General features: G+C 43.3%; 1 protein-coding gene across 1 annotated transcript; it reads right to left on the reverse strand.

Annotated features, from left to right (window-relative positions):
- Positions 1-218: 218 nt before the first annotated feature.
- On the reverse strand, positions 219-14,912 carry LOC134190975 (DENN domain-containing protein 1A-like). The gene is made up of 20 exons (XM_062659531.1): positions 14,831-14,912; positions 14,703-14,764; positions 14,594-14,640; positions 14,466-14,530; positions 9,458-9,565; positions 9,328-9,397; positions 9,166-9,267; positions 9,052-9,105; positions 7,366-7,427; positions 7,263-7,311; positions 7,107-7,207; positions 6,731-6,884; positions 3,424-3,549; positions 3,184-3,361; positions 2,781-2,836; positions 2,702-2,716; positions 2,606-2,638; positions 2,491-2,550; positions 2,262-2,426; positions 219-1,525 (listed from the first exon to the last, which is right to left on the reverse strand). The coding sequence occupies exons 1-20, from the start codon at positions 14,842-14,844 to the stop codon at positions 482-484; spliced, it is 2,565 nt and encodes an 854-aa protein (XP_062515515.1). The 5' UTR covers positions 14,845-14,912; the 3' UTR covers positions 219-481.
- Between the last annotated feature and the right edge of the window lie 977 nt (positions 14,913-15,889).

The raw sequence follows: 15,889 nt of genomic DNA on the forward strand, positions 1-15,889 counted from the left end.
TATTGTAGTGTAAATGTAGTCACATCATGCCCAAGGCTGCCATGACGTGGCGGTAGGGTCTGGCACCGCGAGACCAGAAGAAGCAGAAATCAGTTCATTCACATAGACTTTGATGTGCACACGCAATCAAAATGTCAGAGTGACACAAGCAGCATAGAAACCCGACTTTCTTCGTATCCTCCAATCACCACGCACTTTGCACATGCCACAAGTACAAGTACCAAGCAGTATCTGTATTTCTCATTCACATCTATTATACCCTCACCCTCACACAGTCGTAAAAACCACGTGTATGTACATACAGCCTGAAACATAAATCTGCCATTGCATTCTTCTAACAGAATGAGATGCCAAATGTAGCACGTATACTGTACAGGTCTATAGCCCTGGAATCAAAGAACACAAATAAATTATGAATGCGCTTTTTCGAATGCTAATCTGTCATCTAGAAACCCAATACCACCACTCACGTATCTAAAACTTAATGGTTCCCCTTCAAGGGATCGAACAAGTCGAGATCGATCTCACTACCAACCACATACTCACGCTGCTGACTGTCACGCCTACTTCTACTTGTATCCCTCCTCACTATGCCCCAATCTCTACCAGCACCATCACAACCCGACACACTTGCCAGTTGGTGTGCCACTGGTTGCACATGTAAGCCGCTTTGCTCAGCAAACGGATCGCTCGAGCTCATGGCCTTGTGTCCATATCGGGGCGACGATAGTTGACAAATGTCCGTCTGTTTCGGATAGGCAGCTGTCACCGACGATTGCCAGTGTTCAAATTCGTTGTCCGGCGTATCCTGTCTTCTCTGTAGAGACAGTAGACTGGCAGACAAGTCAGTGCTAACCGACGGTGTCATGCCCATGATTTCGAACGGATTCGTAAAAGTCAATATGTTCGGTTCTTCAAGTGGTGGAGGTGGATAATTCGGTGGAGGTAACCCACTTTGACTATCTGTGTCTAGTTCTTCGGGTCTGGGAGGAATAGGCGGCGGCTCGGCATTCTGCTCGTCATCACTCGAACTTGCCGTGTCCACCAGTTCATCACTCGATGATTCATCAACAACGATTTTCCTCGCTAAGTTTCCTTGCTGTGTATCGAATGCGTCCATTAGATCGGCCGAGAAGGATCCTGTTATATTGCTATCGATCGCAAAACCTTCCCACGAAGTCAGACTGGACTTTCGTGCTCTCATGGAGCCAGTAGAGCCAGTCTGAATTACTTGAGCTTGAGCCGAAGGGCTCGCAAAGCCGCCTAATAACTCAGCAATACCATCTCTCAACTTCTGCGGCTGTTTGGTTTGGATTTTTGGCGACGAATCTGGAGAGAATGACATTAAAGATGATACCTTCACTTTACTTGCGTCACTACGTTTCCTTGTGTCGACGGTTGCTCCATCGATCGATGTGGTACTTTGAGTTTTAGCAAGGTCGTTTGATCTTGGTCGCTGATGTTCCTTTCCTTTCAACTCCTTGTAAACTGCATAAGGAGCTGGAATTGCAGGTGGATGCTGCCTCTAGTAGAAGACAAAAGATTGTTGGTACTGGAGTTGACTAGACACACACACACGTGCGCACGCACACGCACACGCACAGACACACAGACAGACAGACACACACACAGACACACACACACACACACACAGACACACACAGACACACACACACACACACACACACAGACACACACACACACAGACACACACACACACACACACAGACACACACACACACACACACACAGACACACACACACAGACACACACACACACACAGACACACACACACAGACACACACACACACACAGACACACACACACAGACACACACACACAGACACACACAGACACACACACACAGACACACACACACACAGACACACACACACACACACACAGACACACACACACACACACACACAGACACACACACACAGACACACACACACACAGACACAGACACACAGACACACAGACACACAGACACACACACACACACACACACACACAGACTGACAAAAAGACAGAAAAAACACACACTGACACACAGACAGACAGACAGACAGACAGACACACACACACACACACACACACACACCCCGACAAAAAGACAGAAAAAACACACACCGACACACAGACAGACAGACAGACAGACAGACAGACACACACACACACACACACACACACACACACACACACACACACACACACACACAGCCATATCATAAAATGGCCACAATGATGCATACAATACCCGAACTGGCAACGAGTTGGCTCTGTCATCAGCCTTCTGCAGAGCGGTAACACGACCACTAGACCCCACAGTAGCATGTCGATTCCCAAACATCACACCCGTAGCATGTCCATTCGGCTGCTGCTTCTTCTCACTGTCAGAGTCACTATCAGAGTACATGATTTCCTTCCAAGCAACAATTTCGGTTAATTAACAACACATCATCGAGTACTAAAAATAACACTAGTACTTTTGGTTTTGAAGACTTCTTCTTGAGTGCCTTCATACCTGCCTTGGTTTTCTCTCTAGCCTGTCAACATAATCCTACGTTAGCACAAAATGTAAGCGTTGCACAATTGTCAGACCTGTGACATAAAATGTTTCACTCCTGGAATAGCCTACACAACAGCAGCTTAAAAACTAAGAAAAGACATTAGCAGAAAGCTGTCTTTAACACTCACGTAGGCTTTCATTTTCTGTGAGCAAACAGAATCACAATAATATCATGGAATGAAAGAGAAAGATGTATTGTTACTTTACCTTTGCTGCTTTAGCTGCCATGCGCCGTGCAGCAGAGATGTTAGGCTTGCCAGCCTCTGTTAAAGCCAACGAAGCTTTGAAACACATGCACACACGGACACGGACACACAAACACACACACACACACACACACACACACACACACACACACACACACACACACACATACACGCATGCATACACACTCATGCACACACTCACGCACACACGCATGCATGCAAGAACGACGCACACAGGCACCCACCCATGTACGCACGCACAAATGCACGTATGCACGTGCACGCACACACACACACACACACACACACACACACACACACACACACACACACACACACACACACACACACACACACACACACAGCTAAAACGATGCCAAACAGTCTAACTAGATAGTCCATACCATCTCTAGATTCCACCACGGCCTGTTCAAAGATATCATTGATCCCCTTTCCCTCATTCAGTACGTCCAGTCTCTCATTGACAAACTGCTGAAAATGTTGAAACTGTAGTAATTCAAGAAAGAATGGACGAGAATGACTCTCTACAAAACCATCTTGATCAAAATAGATCTTCCCATCCTACCAAATCAACATCGTTTCATCTCAATATGCATTAGAGACAAGAAAAGATAAGCTCCTACTGGTTTCCGCTTGAAGAAGTCACGATAATCACCAATCATAGCCGCAAATGCCAATACAAATGCGTTAGATATAATGTCGTCGATGCCTGACGTGTGCTTCTTTATAATGTGCTTTAATGTTCGAACCTGCCAATGCACGAGAAAAACGATGATGCAGTTTTACTGATTCAATGTCACAAAGTCATACATAAAATAAATGTTGAAAAGAAAAAGAAGCAACTGTAAACAATGAAGAAATACTACAGTGCAAACCCTCTGCATGCCATAGCTATGCAGCTTGATTCACATCCACCATATTAAACATACGGAACAATTATATTTAGTCACGTGCTATGAGGTTGCCTAGCAGGTCGGTTGTACGTCATGTGACCAGCCTGCACTATACCAGGATTGTCCCCAGCATACAAAAGGCAGGGCGCTCTGTCATGCCTTGGCTTCCACTAGCCTGGTCAGCAGGCTCACGTGAGCCTGGCAGTGTCCAGTTCCCTGTATGACACTTTCAGTCTCCCAAGTCATACGGGGAACAGGACACTGCTAGGCTCACGTGAGTCTGGGGACAAGGCTAGCTTCCACTTTGTACAGGCCCGCTTTGTACAGGCTGGCCATGCTTTGCTGCATGAGTAGGCAGTAATTAGCTAAGAAGACAATGGACTTGTATTTGTATTTTGAAAAGTAGTAAGTTGTTTGAGGCTAACAAGTAGTTCCTGGGATGCTTGGTTTGTAGATAAGACCAATTAAGACTAAGACTGCTATATGGTATGAACTTAATTGTAATATAAGTACAGTCCGCGTCAAAACTATTGACACATTTCCGGTTTACTTGTACTATTTTTGGAAAGTCTTCTTGTTTTGCTATGTACTAAAGTCCGTTCAAAGAATGGAGAGCCCGTGGGAAAATTCCCGTATCTCGGCAAGTACGCCCCCTACACCATTGACAAACATATCATTCGAGAGCACGTGACTAGGTGGAGTCAGATCTCTGGACAAATTAACTCTATAGATCCTGGGTTAGTAGATACAGCATGCTTCCTGAAAAAGACTCCTCCCATGCATTACCGACAAAGAATACCGCCAGTAAATGACACCTACGAGACTAATTGTATTAATCATTGCTGTCATTCTCGTCGTCTCCTAGGAGGATCTCTTCACTGTCTAAAGAGTTCTCCTCACCTACTAATCTTTCTACCACTTGTTCGAGCACGCCATCTGACGTTCTGTAATATTTTCCACTTTCTGGATGACATGGTCGACATACTTCTTCCATTTCGCCACCGTCACATTTTCAACGCCTTCTCTGGCCAGTTCGAATGGCAGAAAACTGTTGAACAGGACGGACCCTGACGTACTAAAGTAGATAGATAGTAGGCAGTGAGGGCTGGGTAGCAACCACTGCTCTAAATGCTCATTTATCGATTGTTAGTATTACAATCCAGGATGAGAGCAATATTGTTATTTCCGCCCTATAAGCCTTATCTGGTAACCACATTTCCCACGGGCTCTCCATTCTTTGAACGGACTTTAGGAAACCAGCGCCAAATTTTTCTCAAACAGCTGAAAAGCTGTCACAAAAACTACTCCATAGTTTGCGCATCCGCTTAGAGAACTTTTCCATTGTCAAATGAGTCGTGAAAGACAACGCCACGATATTCTGTTACTATACCACTCTGGTGTACCAAGAAGCCATCTATGATCTCCCAACTTTTACGTGTTTCTTGCTCTAATGTTTACTGACTCTCAAAAGATTGGACGCTGGAGAACGTAGAGCTTCCCATGGAAAACCAAAAAAACTATGTGAAAACCATCGATCAGCCTAGTGAACATGACGCAGACAAGGAACAACAAAATCAGCAAACAAACTTGCCCGTCAGCTAGCAGCGTAGGGAGGACTTGTCGTCATTTCTTCCACCAGCAGAAGAGAACTCATGACGCAGCCTATCGCTACACTATGCCTAAGAAAATTCCGCTAGTGAAGCTAAAAAACGAGATTCTGGGCCAGTCACGGTCTTGATTGGCCCGCTAACTCACCAGATCTTGCACCAATAGAAAACCTCTGGGCAATCAAGCGGCGTGTTGAGCTTCGCACGCCTCAAAACGTTCATGAACTTGAAGACGCAATCCAGGCAGAGTGGCAGTTGCTCACGCTTTGTGATCTGTTGCCGTACATTGAACGCATGTGTAGCCAAACGTGCCTTTGTGTGGCTAGCCGGGGAAATGCTATCAAAAAATGAAAGGAGGACACAAGCTACTGATGCGCACTTGTGTGTTTCCAAAAGTCTAAGGAACCTACGAGCATATACAATAGTTCTTTTCTATCTAGAAAACGTACGTCACGTGAAAACGGATGCGTTTCTGCTCACGCTACCCATGGCCACGCCTCCAAGCGTAAATGTGTTAATAGTTTTGACCCGGGCTGTACTCAAAGATAAACAGTGGCTGTTAGCACTGTTCTGGCCTTTCTTATCCCATGACAGTACATGTGTATGCACTAGGTACTCAGCTTCTTGAGATCTAGAAATTTTCAACAGGATATAAGGCTTAATTAATATAACTATCATGTGGTCAAGCACAGTAAACTAAGACAGAGAGAAACATTCTTTAAAACTAAACCACTTCGTGTCTTTCGTGCCTGAACATTCCATGACAACAGTTCGTGGCATCTCAGTGTAAGCAAACCCGCATCATGCTTTAGTGGGGCCCTCAGCATAAAAGTTGGAATGGGCGGGGCCAAAATTAAGGGTGAGCGTGGTTATAACAAGACACCCCTGTATAGGTAGTCTTTCACACGGTAGTAACGAAGCACTATAGTGCTAGACTCTCGGCTGCTAGCTTACTAACATAGTAGGTGTGTACAGGAATGCAAATACGTCATGAGGATAGCTACAAGGTCACGTGGACATCACTAGACACCACATGCCAAGACATCTCTAATTAGCTAAACAGCTTGTGTTGTGTTGTTGACATAGCAACACTAGAGTATACCCGTGGCTCTAATCATCTGTGATTCATTACAACACTTAGCTAATTGATGGCATGTGACAATGAGCGCATGCGCAATAGGCATGGCGAGTTAGCGAGTTGGTGTGTGCTGGTGTTACTGTACCCTAGCATTTCACATCTCGGGTAATGATAAACAAAGAAACAACTGCCGAATAAAACCCTGATAAAGGTGGACACAATACTATAACAAGCAGACCAATACAAATTGGTAGATAAAGACAGAGAGAAAAACAAAGACAACAAACACAAGAACAGATTAGCGAAAAACATAAAAGCAGAGAAAAGTACATGACCATCAAAGAACACTTACCACGTCTTCAGGCATTGATTGTAGATCGTTGAAAACTGCAGGTAACTCCACCGTGTTCTCATCAGCATCCAAGATCACGACTTCATCTAATGGCATCTTGCGTACTTTATCCATTAGAGACGAGTGAACACCAATCAGGAAAGGCATGGGTGCACTACGCACAAGCACAGAAAGTAGTCAGTATCGTGATTATAGCGTGAACTTAAAGTGATGTGTGTGTGCGTGTGTGCCTGTTTGTGCAAGTGCATGCATTTGTTTGTTTGTTTGTTTGTTTGTGTGTGTGTGTGTGTGTGTGTGTGTGTGTGTGTGTGTGTGTGTGTGTGTGTGTGTGTGTGTGTGTGTGTGTGTGTGTGTGTAAACAGAGAGAGTAATTTACCAACAATAGTCAGTAAGATGAGCCGGCATGACTGGAATAAAAACGTGTTGCCAATGTAAAGGATACAATAGAAGTGCCGCTCCCTGTACACAAGCTGTAATCTATCCACACAAAGTAAAACAACATCATCACAAAAACAAGCAAAACGCAACTTGCCAGGCTGAGCCTCTTTGATGTGACTAAGATTCGACGTTCATACAACATACTGAAAACACAACCAATTGAACAAAAACTACTCGACGACATCAACAATGCAGACCTGGCAAAAAGTGCTAGTACATTATGAGCACTGATACTTGCATGATACTCGGTCAGATTCCACTACAACATAAACATTAATTTACAAACAAACATTCCTAACGAGTCTGCTACACGACTCTTCACTGAAATTGGACATTCATTATATACACTGCAATAGCCATTTGCCACAAGTCTTTCAATGCCTGGTTTATACACTGTACAATAAATAATTCAGTAGGCAGCACAAAGTGCCTCACGGGTACAAAACTGAGTGGCAATTTCAAATACGACACAGTTTCGTATCACAAACGACGCAGTGTAGTAGAGACCCATAGGCGTCCTTCAAGCATTGATTGAACAGATCACATTAAATACCATTCACACACACACACACACACACACACACACACACACACACACACACACACACACACACACACACACACACACACACTGCTCTGCTCTTTTCTTCTAAAACAATTGTCGATAACTCTCATAGACCTTCCTCAATTAATTAGGGCAAGTTCACAGTATGTTGCGTGCCAATGCGACATAACATTATCAGTGTTTGAAAAATTGGTCGTCAAGTTGTCATTTGATTGACTAACTGAGTTCACGTGACAACCAATTATACCAGCAAGCTTGCCATCCTGATGACTAAGGTCACTCAAGTTATGGTAGACCCAATATTTTTGTTTTCATGCTGTAGAGTAGAATAGCATGTAATTACTCAGGTCAGACTGAGAGTGACACCTCTGAAGCCCTGGGATATTGTTTTCTTGACAGGACAATCAGTATCACTATTTGATGTTTATGTAAAAAGTCTTAGACTCCTTGACGACCAAAAATTTTGTGGGTTATCAAGATGACAACTAAGTCTGCCATACAATTTCAACACACTGATTATGGAAGACTTTAACATATCAGTCATTCATAATTCCTAGTAACACTAAAGCCCTGTCCACTACACCAGAAATTAATGGCGATCGTACTAATCGAGATCCGATCGCGACACCAGTGTCCACACTGCACTTTGAAAGAAATCTCCGCATCGCTTCGGTATGTAATTGATGGTGGATGTGTACGTGTGGGTTCCTTGCTTGTGGAAACCATTGACACAGTGACGTAAGGCAATTCAAATTGAGCGAGAACAAAGAAGAGTGAGGAGGGTTAAATGTTCTGACTACACTCGCAGTGCACACGAAGATATCGGCCGAACGGACGGGCAGATCAGTGCGCCGACTGTGCTGGATGAGTGTGATTCCAACTGGTTACTGCGTGTGCTCAGACTTGACTCCAGGTAACTCTCTCGAGGGCTTGACTCAGGTGGACTTTGTGCCGTCACGGAAGTTGCGTCATGCTATAAACAGGAAATAGAATCAGCTAACGCTGACACGAGAGCACAGCAATCGTGGAATTTCTACGTGTCCCAGCTAGTTTTTATAATTGGATTCAACTGATTGTAATCAATGTGGATTGACTCCACCTCTTGATGTGGATTGAATTTATCGTGATTGGATCGTGATCGCCTCAAAAGTGGATTAGGTATGGATGTGACCGTTGCCAGTGTGGCAAGGCTTAAATAAATGTAGGGCAGTCACACACTTACTACCAGCTGGTATCAAAGTATTAAACAATCAACAACATCTTGTCTAGTTGCACGACAACTCGAAGACACCCACCACAATCACACTACAGTACTCACATTATCTGGAATGCTGGGTAGTTTCGTTGTATCCGGACATGTCAATTGAAATGTCTACAGTCATACAAGATACAACATACATTATCAAGCCACCACTGAACGACACAATCACACCTGTCCCGACTCCATCCCCTTTGGCACAATAAACATCGCCTCTCCCGGTCGAGGAAGATCACGAGCATAAACACCTAGTAGCAAAGGATCCTCTAGAGCTCCCTGCAAACACAAACATGATTTCGTCGACACCTATCTGCTATGTGACTCCTTGTCACTGACCTGTCCACATTCTCTTAGACTACCAATCTTGTCCAACAAGCTGTAAAACAGTTCTGTCCATGGAAGGTAACTGTAATGAGTAGGTACGTTTAGGCATGTTGAAAATTTAGAAGACAAATGATGTTGTCACCTTAGAAAGCAAAGACAGTAGCTGTAATCGACCGCCATCCTGCAGTAGCCAAACTGGTGCATTCCTTCGAGATCCGTCAATACAAAAGTGAACTTCTGTGGATCAATTCTAATGTCCATAAACAAATCACTTACACACGAGAACCAGTTCTCTTAGACATATAAAAACAAGCTATATCTTTAAAAATGCTACATACGTTTATGTTTATTAACCCTAGGTGTAGCGAGGGTTGTAGTAGTCATCTTACCGGAAGTGGCAACCAACCGACTCGATGGAAATACCAACTCGACGGAAATACCGACTCGATGATTCGACGGAAACGACCATGTAAACAACTTTGGAATGTACAGCATGTGTTCACTGTTAACGCTCGCGTGATCTCGACATATGGTTGTTGGAGCTTGTCCACTAGTATAGGCAGAGTCAGGCAGGACACTCCAATTTTGATTACTACCGATCATGACTTTCGAGTGTACCTTCAAGGTTGTAGCGAACGAAGAGTAGTGAACAGACATAAGTGAACCTGCGACAAAGTGGCACACCCACATTATTCACCGCTTGATGCTACGACTGCCTGTCCTTTCTCAGCCATCTGTATAAACAAGTGTTGAGATGCTTGTGCCTAGTGACGTGCACGTGGTGTTGCTTGCAAGTAGGTGCTTGCCAGTACGTACATGTGCAGCAACTGTTTGGTGTTGAGGCTAAAATCAATCTTCGGGTGTTCTAGAAACACACGAATAGGTAAGCAGTGTTTTCCCAGAAATCTTAGAAGGCAGAGCTGAATACTCCCTTTAGTAAAGTGGGCGTTATCCAATGCGACGCTCAATGACAGTTAAATACCAACTTGCACATGAACACCAGCTGTGAAAGCATGGTAGTTAAGGGCTGCATGCATGTGTGTAAAAGTGTTAGTGTTCCGCACAATTAGATGCCACCCGCTTTCTTAGTTAATTAATTTAATAAGCTTACTTGAGATCCTCAAGTCTTGGCATTTGGATGATCTACTTTACCCTAAAAGCTTAGGCTGTGTCTCCACTTGTTGCCCTTTAAACATGTTTAACATTAAACATGTTTAAACTCTAAACATGTTTAGTAGACAGCGTCTCCACTAGTCCATTTATTCCGGGCTATTAAAAGAATTATCCGGGACTTTGTTGTACCGCGCGAATTCGTTTCTTGTGCACCAGACAGTCGGAGATCGTCTTCTTGTCGTCTGAAGAACAATCACAGACACAAGTCTCTGTCTTCGCCAAAATGGCTCTCTCCTGACACTCTGCATCAGTCTAAGCACTCTCTGACATTGCCTAGTTTTGTCTTCTTCCAATAGTTTCCAAAGAAAGAGAAAGAACAGCGTGAAAGAACTAACATCCACCGTTTTGGAACGCACATTTATATCACGTGACTGTTAAACCTAAACCACTTTCGTTAATTAAACTACCTCTGAAACATGTTTAGCAAAAGCTGTTTAGGTTTAGAGTTAAACAGGTTTAACACCAGTGGAGACGCATTATTCTTAAACATGTTTAGACTTAAACAGGTTGTAAACATGTTTAAGCCCTAGTGGAGACGCGCCCCTAATTGCTTAGAGTAAGGCAGAGTGGCCCGCTCTGCCAAAGATCCTGGGGAGAACACTGAGGTAAGTTTCCTGCCTTGCAGTGCGTTTGGAAGCAGATTGCTAATTCTACTGTACAACCAAAGTACCCAAAACTGGAAAGGGGTCAATTTCTTGGTGCCTAGAGTTCAGCACTGTAGTGCTCCCTTTCATTATAATGTGCATTAATTACTTAATTAAACAAAATTTATACATATAAAGGCAAGCTGTCTGTCTGTCTGTCTGTCTGTCTGTCTGTCTGTCTGTTGGTATGTAGGAAAGGATCTCCAAGACGGTGAGTCCGATCTCTACCAAATTTGGTTCGTGCACGCCGAATCCAAATCCAAATACGGGACACTTGGTTACATTGTTTGTCTTCAATGGGATAATAACTAACAATCAATAATCTCAGAACAGGATATCACTGAACAGGATCTAACTCTGAACGCAATTCTTCATGAGAATTCTTTAGAGATACACTTCATAATAAATTAGAACGGGGTGAATGAGATAGACTTCATGAATGCATACAATGATAAATTAATTAACTACAACTACTAATAATAGAAATTTACTAACCATTAGTAATATAATAGCTAATTTGCCTGTGCAAAGAACGGGATGGTGAGCTACTTAAATATAATACTCTAATATTTTGAAGTGTCAGGATAGGCTACCATTTCATGCTTTCCTGAGCAGCAGCAAAAATCTGTAAAGCTAATTGCCCTTGCCTACCGACAGAATATTGTGACTCCATATTCCTAGTAACCCATGACATGATAACAACAAATGTGTTGTAAGTTGTTTAGATATCAATTAGGTTGAAGTCCCAACGTGGATAATATATGGACACTCGTCCTCTAACGTTTGTACTGTAGTATCATCCATTAGCAGCAACCCACTCAAAAAAATTAGACTCAAACCTGTCAAATCTGGAACGACAACACTGCTGATTAAACTGGTTTGAATATAGTAAAAATGCCGTAAAAAGCTTGCATATTAACAGATTTATACAAAATGATTCACTTGGCTTCCCCGATATGCATTACCGTATTACAACAAATAGTTTCAGGTCTTACATGCACACTGAAACCAAATCCAATTATTTACATTAACAAAATTAAATACCCTTACTATCATTAGGGGTCATCCATAATTGTCGACATTTACTCAAGCGTACAAAGCGTACGCTGGGAGAGGAGGATAAGAGTAGTTGTGCGCTTTTGGGGCGAAGTCTAAAATGTCGATTTCCTTTCGTCCAGAAGTAGACAGGAAGTGATACTGAAGAAAGGATATTGCATTTATATTTACGTGTGTTGTATATCTACGTTTGTACGTAACTATCCATCGCAAGTGTATGAAGCGTATAGCATGCGCTACGTGTTTGTCACACGTTTGAAGCATACATGGCGTGGGACGGTAGGTACTTTGCGGTAGTACGTACTAACAGACCTGTCTAGGAGATCTTGTGCTGTTCATAAAAAGCCGAACAGGTACTAGCAGTTTGTGAATGCTTTTGTCTTTGCCAGTCCATCTTTGTCTCGCGAGGAAGCTGTGCAGAAAGTACAACGACAATGGAACACAGTGGCCAGAACAACAAAATGTGCACATCAATCTTCGAAACAGCTTCTAATAATTTCATTATTGTAATAACATGGTACATTAGAAATAGCTTTACATGACCAACGTTTATATATTTATGTGTACGCTTAGGGGAGGGGTATACAGAAAACAGTACGCTTTGTATGCTTGAGAAAATGTCGGCAATTATGGATGACCATTAATGAAAGCGTAACAACAAACAATACGCACAAACACAAAAGACGTGAATACTGTAATAGCACTGTTTGTAAATTTCTGTCCCTACAAAGATCTGAACGTACACACCATCTCGAAACAGCACCCATACCCATGACGTGCAGTAACAGTCAATATGTGTGCAAGCCAGAGGAGGACGATTACTAACGTGTGAACTTTGAGAGCGGTTTAGTCTTCAACCAATGAGCAACGTCGAAATCTCATACTTGATCATGTGGTTTGCCTCAGCATTTTCGCTGAACTCATACTGCAAAGAATCAGACGTGAACAGGCGCGTGTGCTAGCTTGTAAATGTAGACTGATTTTGGCCGCTAGGCATACTAGCGATAGGTAAGTCATAGGCTGAAGCTATGTGTACGATCAGCAATAATTATTCCTTTCTCCTGTCGACAATAGAAGAGCTAGCATTTGCAACCACAGAAAATGGAACAAATTCCAACCGACAATTTAAGTATTGTATGAGTCCTTCTGCAGGAGATTTCGTTGGACAAGAGGTCTTGTTCCATTATCTAGGTAATATCTAGACACAGGACCATGCTAGAAAGTTCCTACAAAGAGCAAAGTTTGCTACTTCAATCTATAGGCGCATTAGTGCACGTTAGTAATCGCCATCCTCTGTGTGCAAGCCAAGCAAAATGTATTACCACACTAGGCTAGCAAATTAGTAATGACGATGACAATGATGACGACAATGATGATAATGACGGTTAATTTACCCAGAGAAAACTCTCAGCATTGAAACAAATTTTCCAGGAACCAGAAACCGTGATATAATGTATAGCTATCCTACTACTAATTAATTACTATATTGCTAACAACTTTCATATGTACAAAACTGTGGATTTCCAAAGCGGTTTTTCAAATATAGGGAGTTTAAATTTATCATTTCTCTCGGTAGACTAGCGGTAAAGAGTTCCATAGAAACTGAGCTCTATAGTGCACTGAAGTCTGAAGTGGATTCGTTCGCAAAACAGATACAGCCATACTAAATCTTGAGAACACCTTTGCCTTGTTGCATTTCCTTTAATTAAATCGGAAGGAAATCTAACCAGCAGCAATCTGCTGCACCCCACAAAAACATGTGTAACCCTAACTGACATGCCAGCCAAGCTTGATCCGGCAGGACATTCCACCATCAATACACCACAGACATACAACCAGTTGCTTGATTCATGCACAAGCCAACACACACACACACACACACACACACACACACACACACACACACACACACACACACGCGCGCGCGCATGTGCACACACACACACACGCACGCACACACGCACGCACACACACACACACACACACACACACACACACAACGACCTCTTCTCGAGTCTTTGCACTCTATCAAACGTTTGTCTTTCCCCGTTATTCCAAACAATTGAGCAATACTCTATGTCAGGCAATATCGCTTCCCTGGTATATTAGAAACAGAAACTGCTTGACATTCAGAGATCCACGACATTCATTTATTAGAAATAAATTATTGTACATATATTAACTTAATTAAACACTGACATCCGTACATAATATTTTGACCACGGGATTCCTTTTAGGACTAGACGAAATATCAACAAACACTTGCGACGTTCTTACGTTGGCTCGACGTGTTCTGGGTCGCAAGGAAAGCAGAACTTGGGCAGCATGGCCAGCGTTGCTCCCTACAGCCATCAAACCAGACTGCCATACGTACATCACACAACAGTGAGATCTGTCGGCTTTACCTCCTCGTAAGCGTCCGGTAGCTTCTTGACGATACGCGGCTGAACACCTATAGATATGACTCACACAGTTAGCTGTCCCACATGCGAGCAGTGTGATTCATGGTCTCACCATCGCGTTTCGACGCGCCGTCGACCTGTACGAAGCACTCGAATATGTGAGTAGTGCCTAATCTACACAGAGTGGGACCCCAATATGTGTTACTCAAAGTGTAGATGATTTAAAAAGATTGGACGTACCTGAGCCTTGACATGGGAAGAAGACGATGACGTACCTGCTGAGAGGAGAGATGACCTACTGCCTGGCACACGCCTTTTCCCGAGTCTGCGCAAGCGCAGTCTGTTAATGTAGACATGCGCAGGATTCGATTAGAGTGACGTCATAATGCTGCCATTCGTGTCTTCCGGTTTGAGAGTTGAGGACGTCGGAAGGGTATTGGCCGTACGGCCATGCCGTACTCGTGTACACGTACCACTCTACAAAACGGACTTTTGCCATCGTTCGTACTGTATGGTGTATACTTCCGGTTTAGCTAAAGCACTCTCAACTTTCAGATTGTCTTTAGGAAATGACCACGCCCATAAAACGTGTGTGCAATGTAGGCGTGGCTTATCCTTCAAGTCGCTACGTGTAGGCCTCGCTTTACGTTTCCAGATACCCCGAATACCTCAGCTAGAGGCAAGCAGAGCCGTTTGTAGCGTCTACTTAAAGAATTCTTTGTGTTTGGAAACAGGCCTAGGTCTAACTGTCAGTGTCTCACGCTAGGCTTGTTGGGAGAAAGGATTACAATTGGGCACAAATCGTGAGATCGTGATACATGCGCACGTAAATCGTGAATCTCACGACAAAATCGTGAGGTTTGTGACGTCGTGCTGTGTACCAAATATCCAGTTGCTCGGAATTTAGTGGTTTTGTTTGCAGAGTCATAAGGTGTTAGTGAGGAGCGACTAATAACAACAAATAGAATGAAATCTGGTTAACGTGTTTTAGTACGACCACGCCTACAAAGTGCGCGCTAGACCAGACTTTACAATAGTGGTATTCTTCAAGTTCTAACCCGAAAGTCTAACTGACTCTACTCTCTGTTCGCGTTCACTGTGTATTTTTAAAAAAATTGCTATAACTCCTGTGTCCTTCGTCGGTAAGCGACAATCTTGGCATCATTCGAAAGCGCAAGAGCCCGGATTTCTTGCAGACGCTCAACATAGCATGTAACTAAGACACACCCAGGAAGATAAGGTTTTTGCATATCAAAGACCATGATTAGAACGTTATTGTTACTATGATTTTACAGATAA

This window comes from Corticium candelabrum, chromosome 15, assembly GCF_963422355.1.
Source record: "Corticium candelabrum chromosome 15, ooCorCand1.1, whole genome shotgun sequence".
In the NCBI taxonomy this organism is placed as follows: Eukaryota; Metazoa; Porifera; class Homoscleromorpha; order Homosclerophorida; family Plakinidae; genus Corticium; species Corticium candelabrum.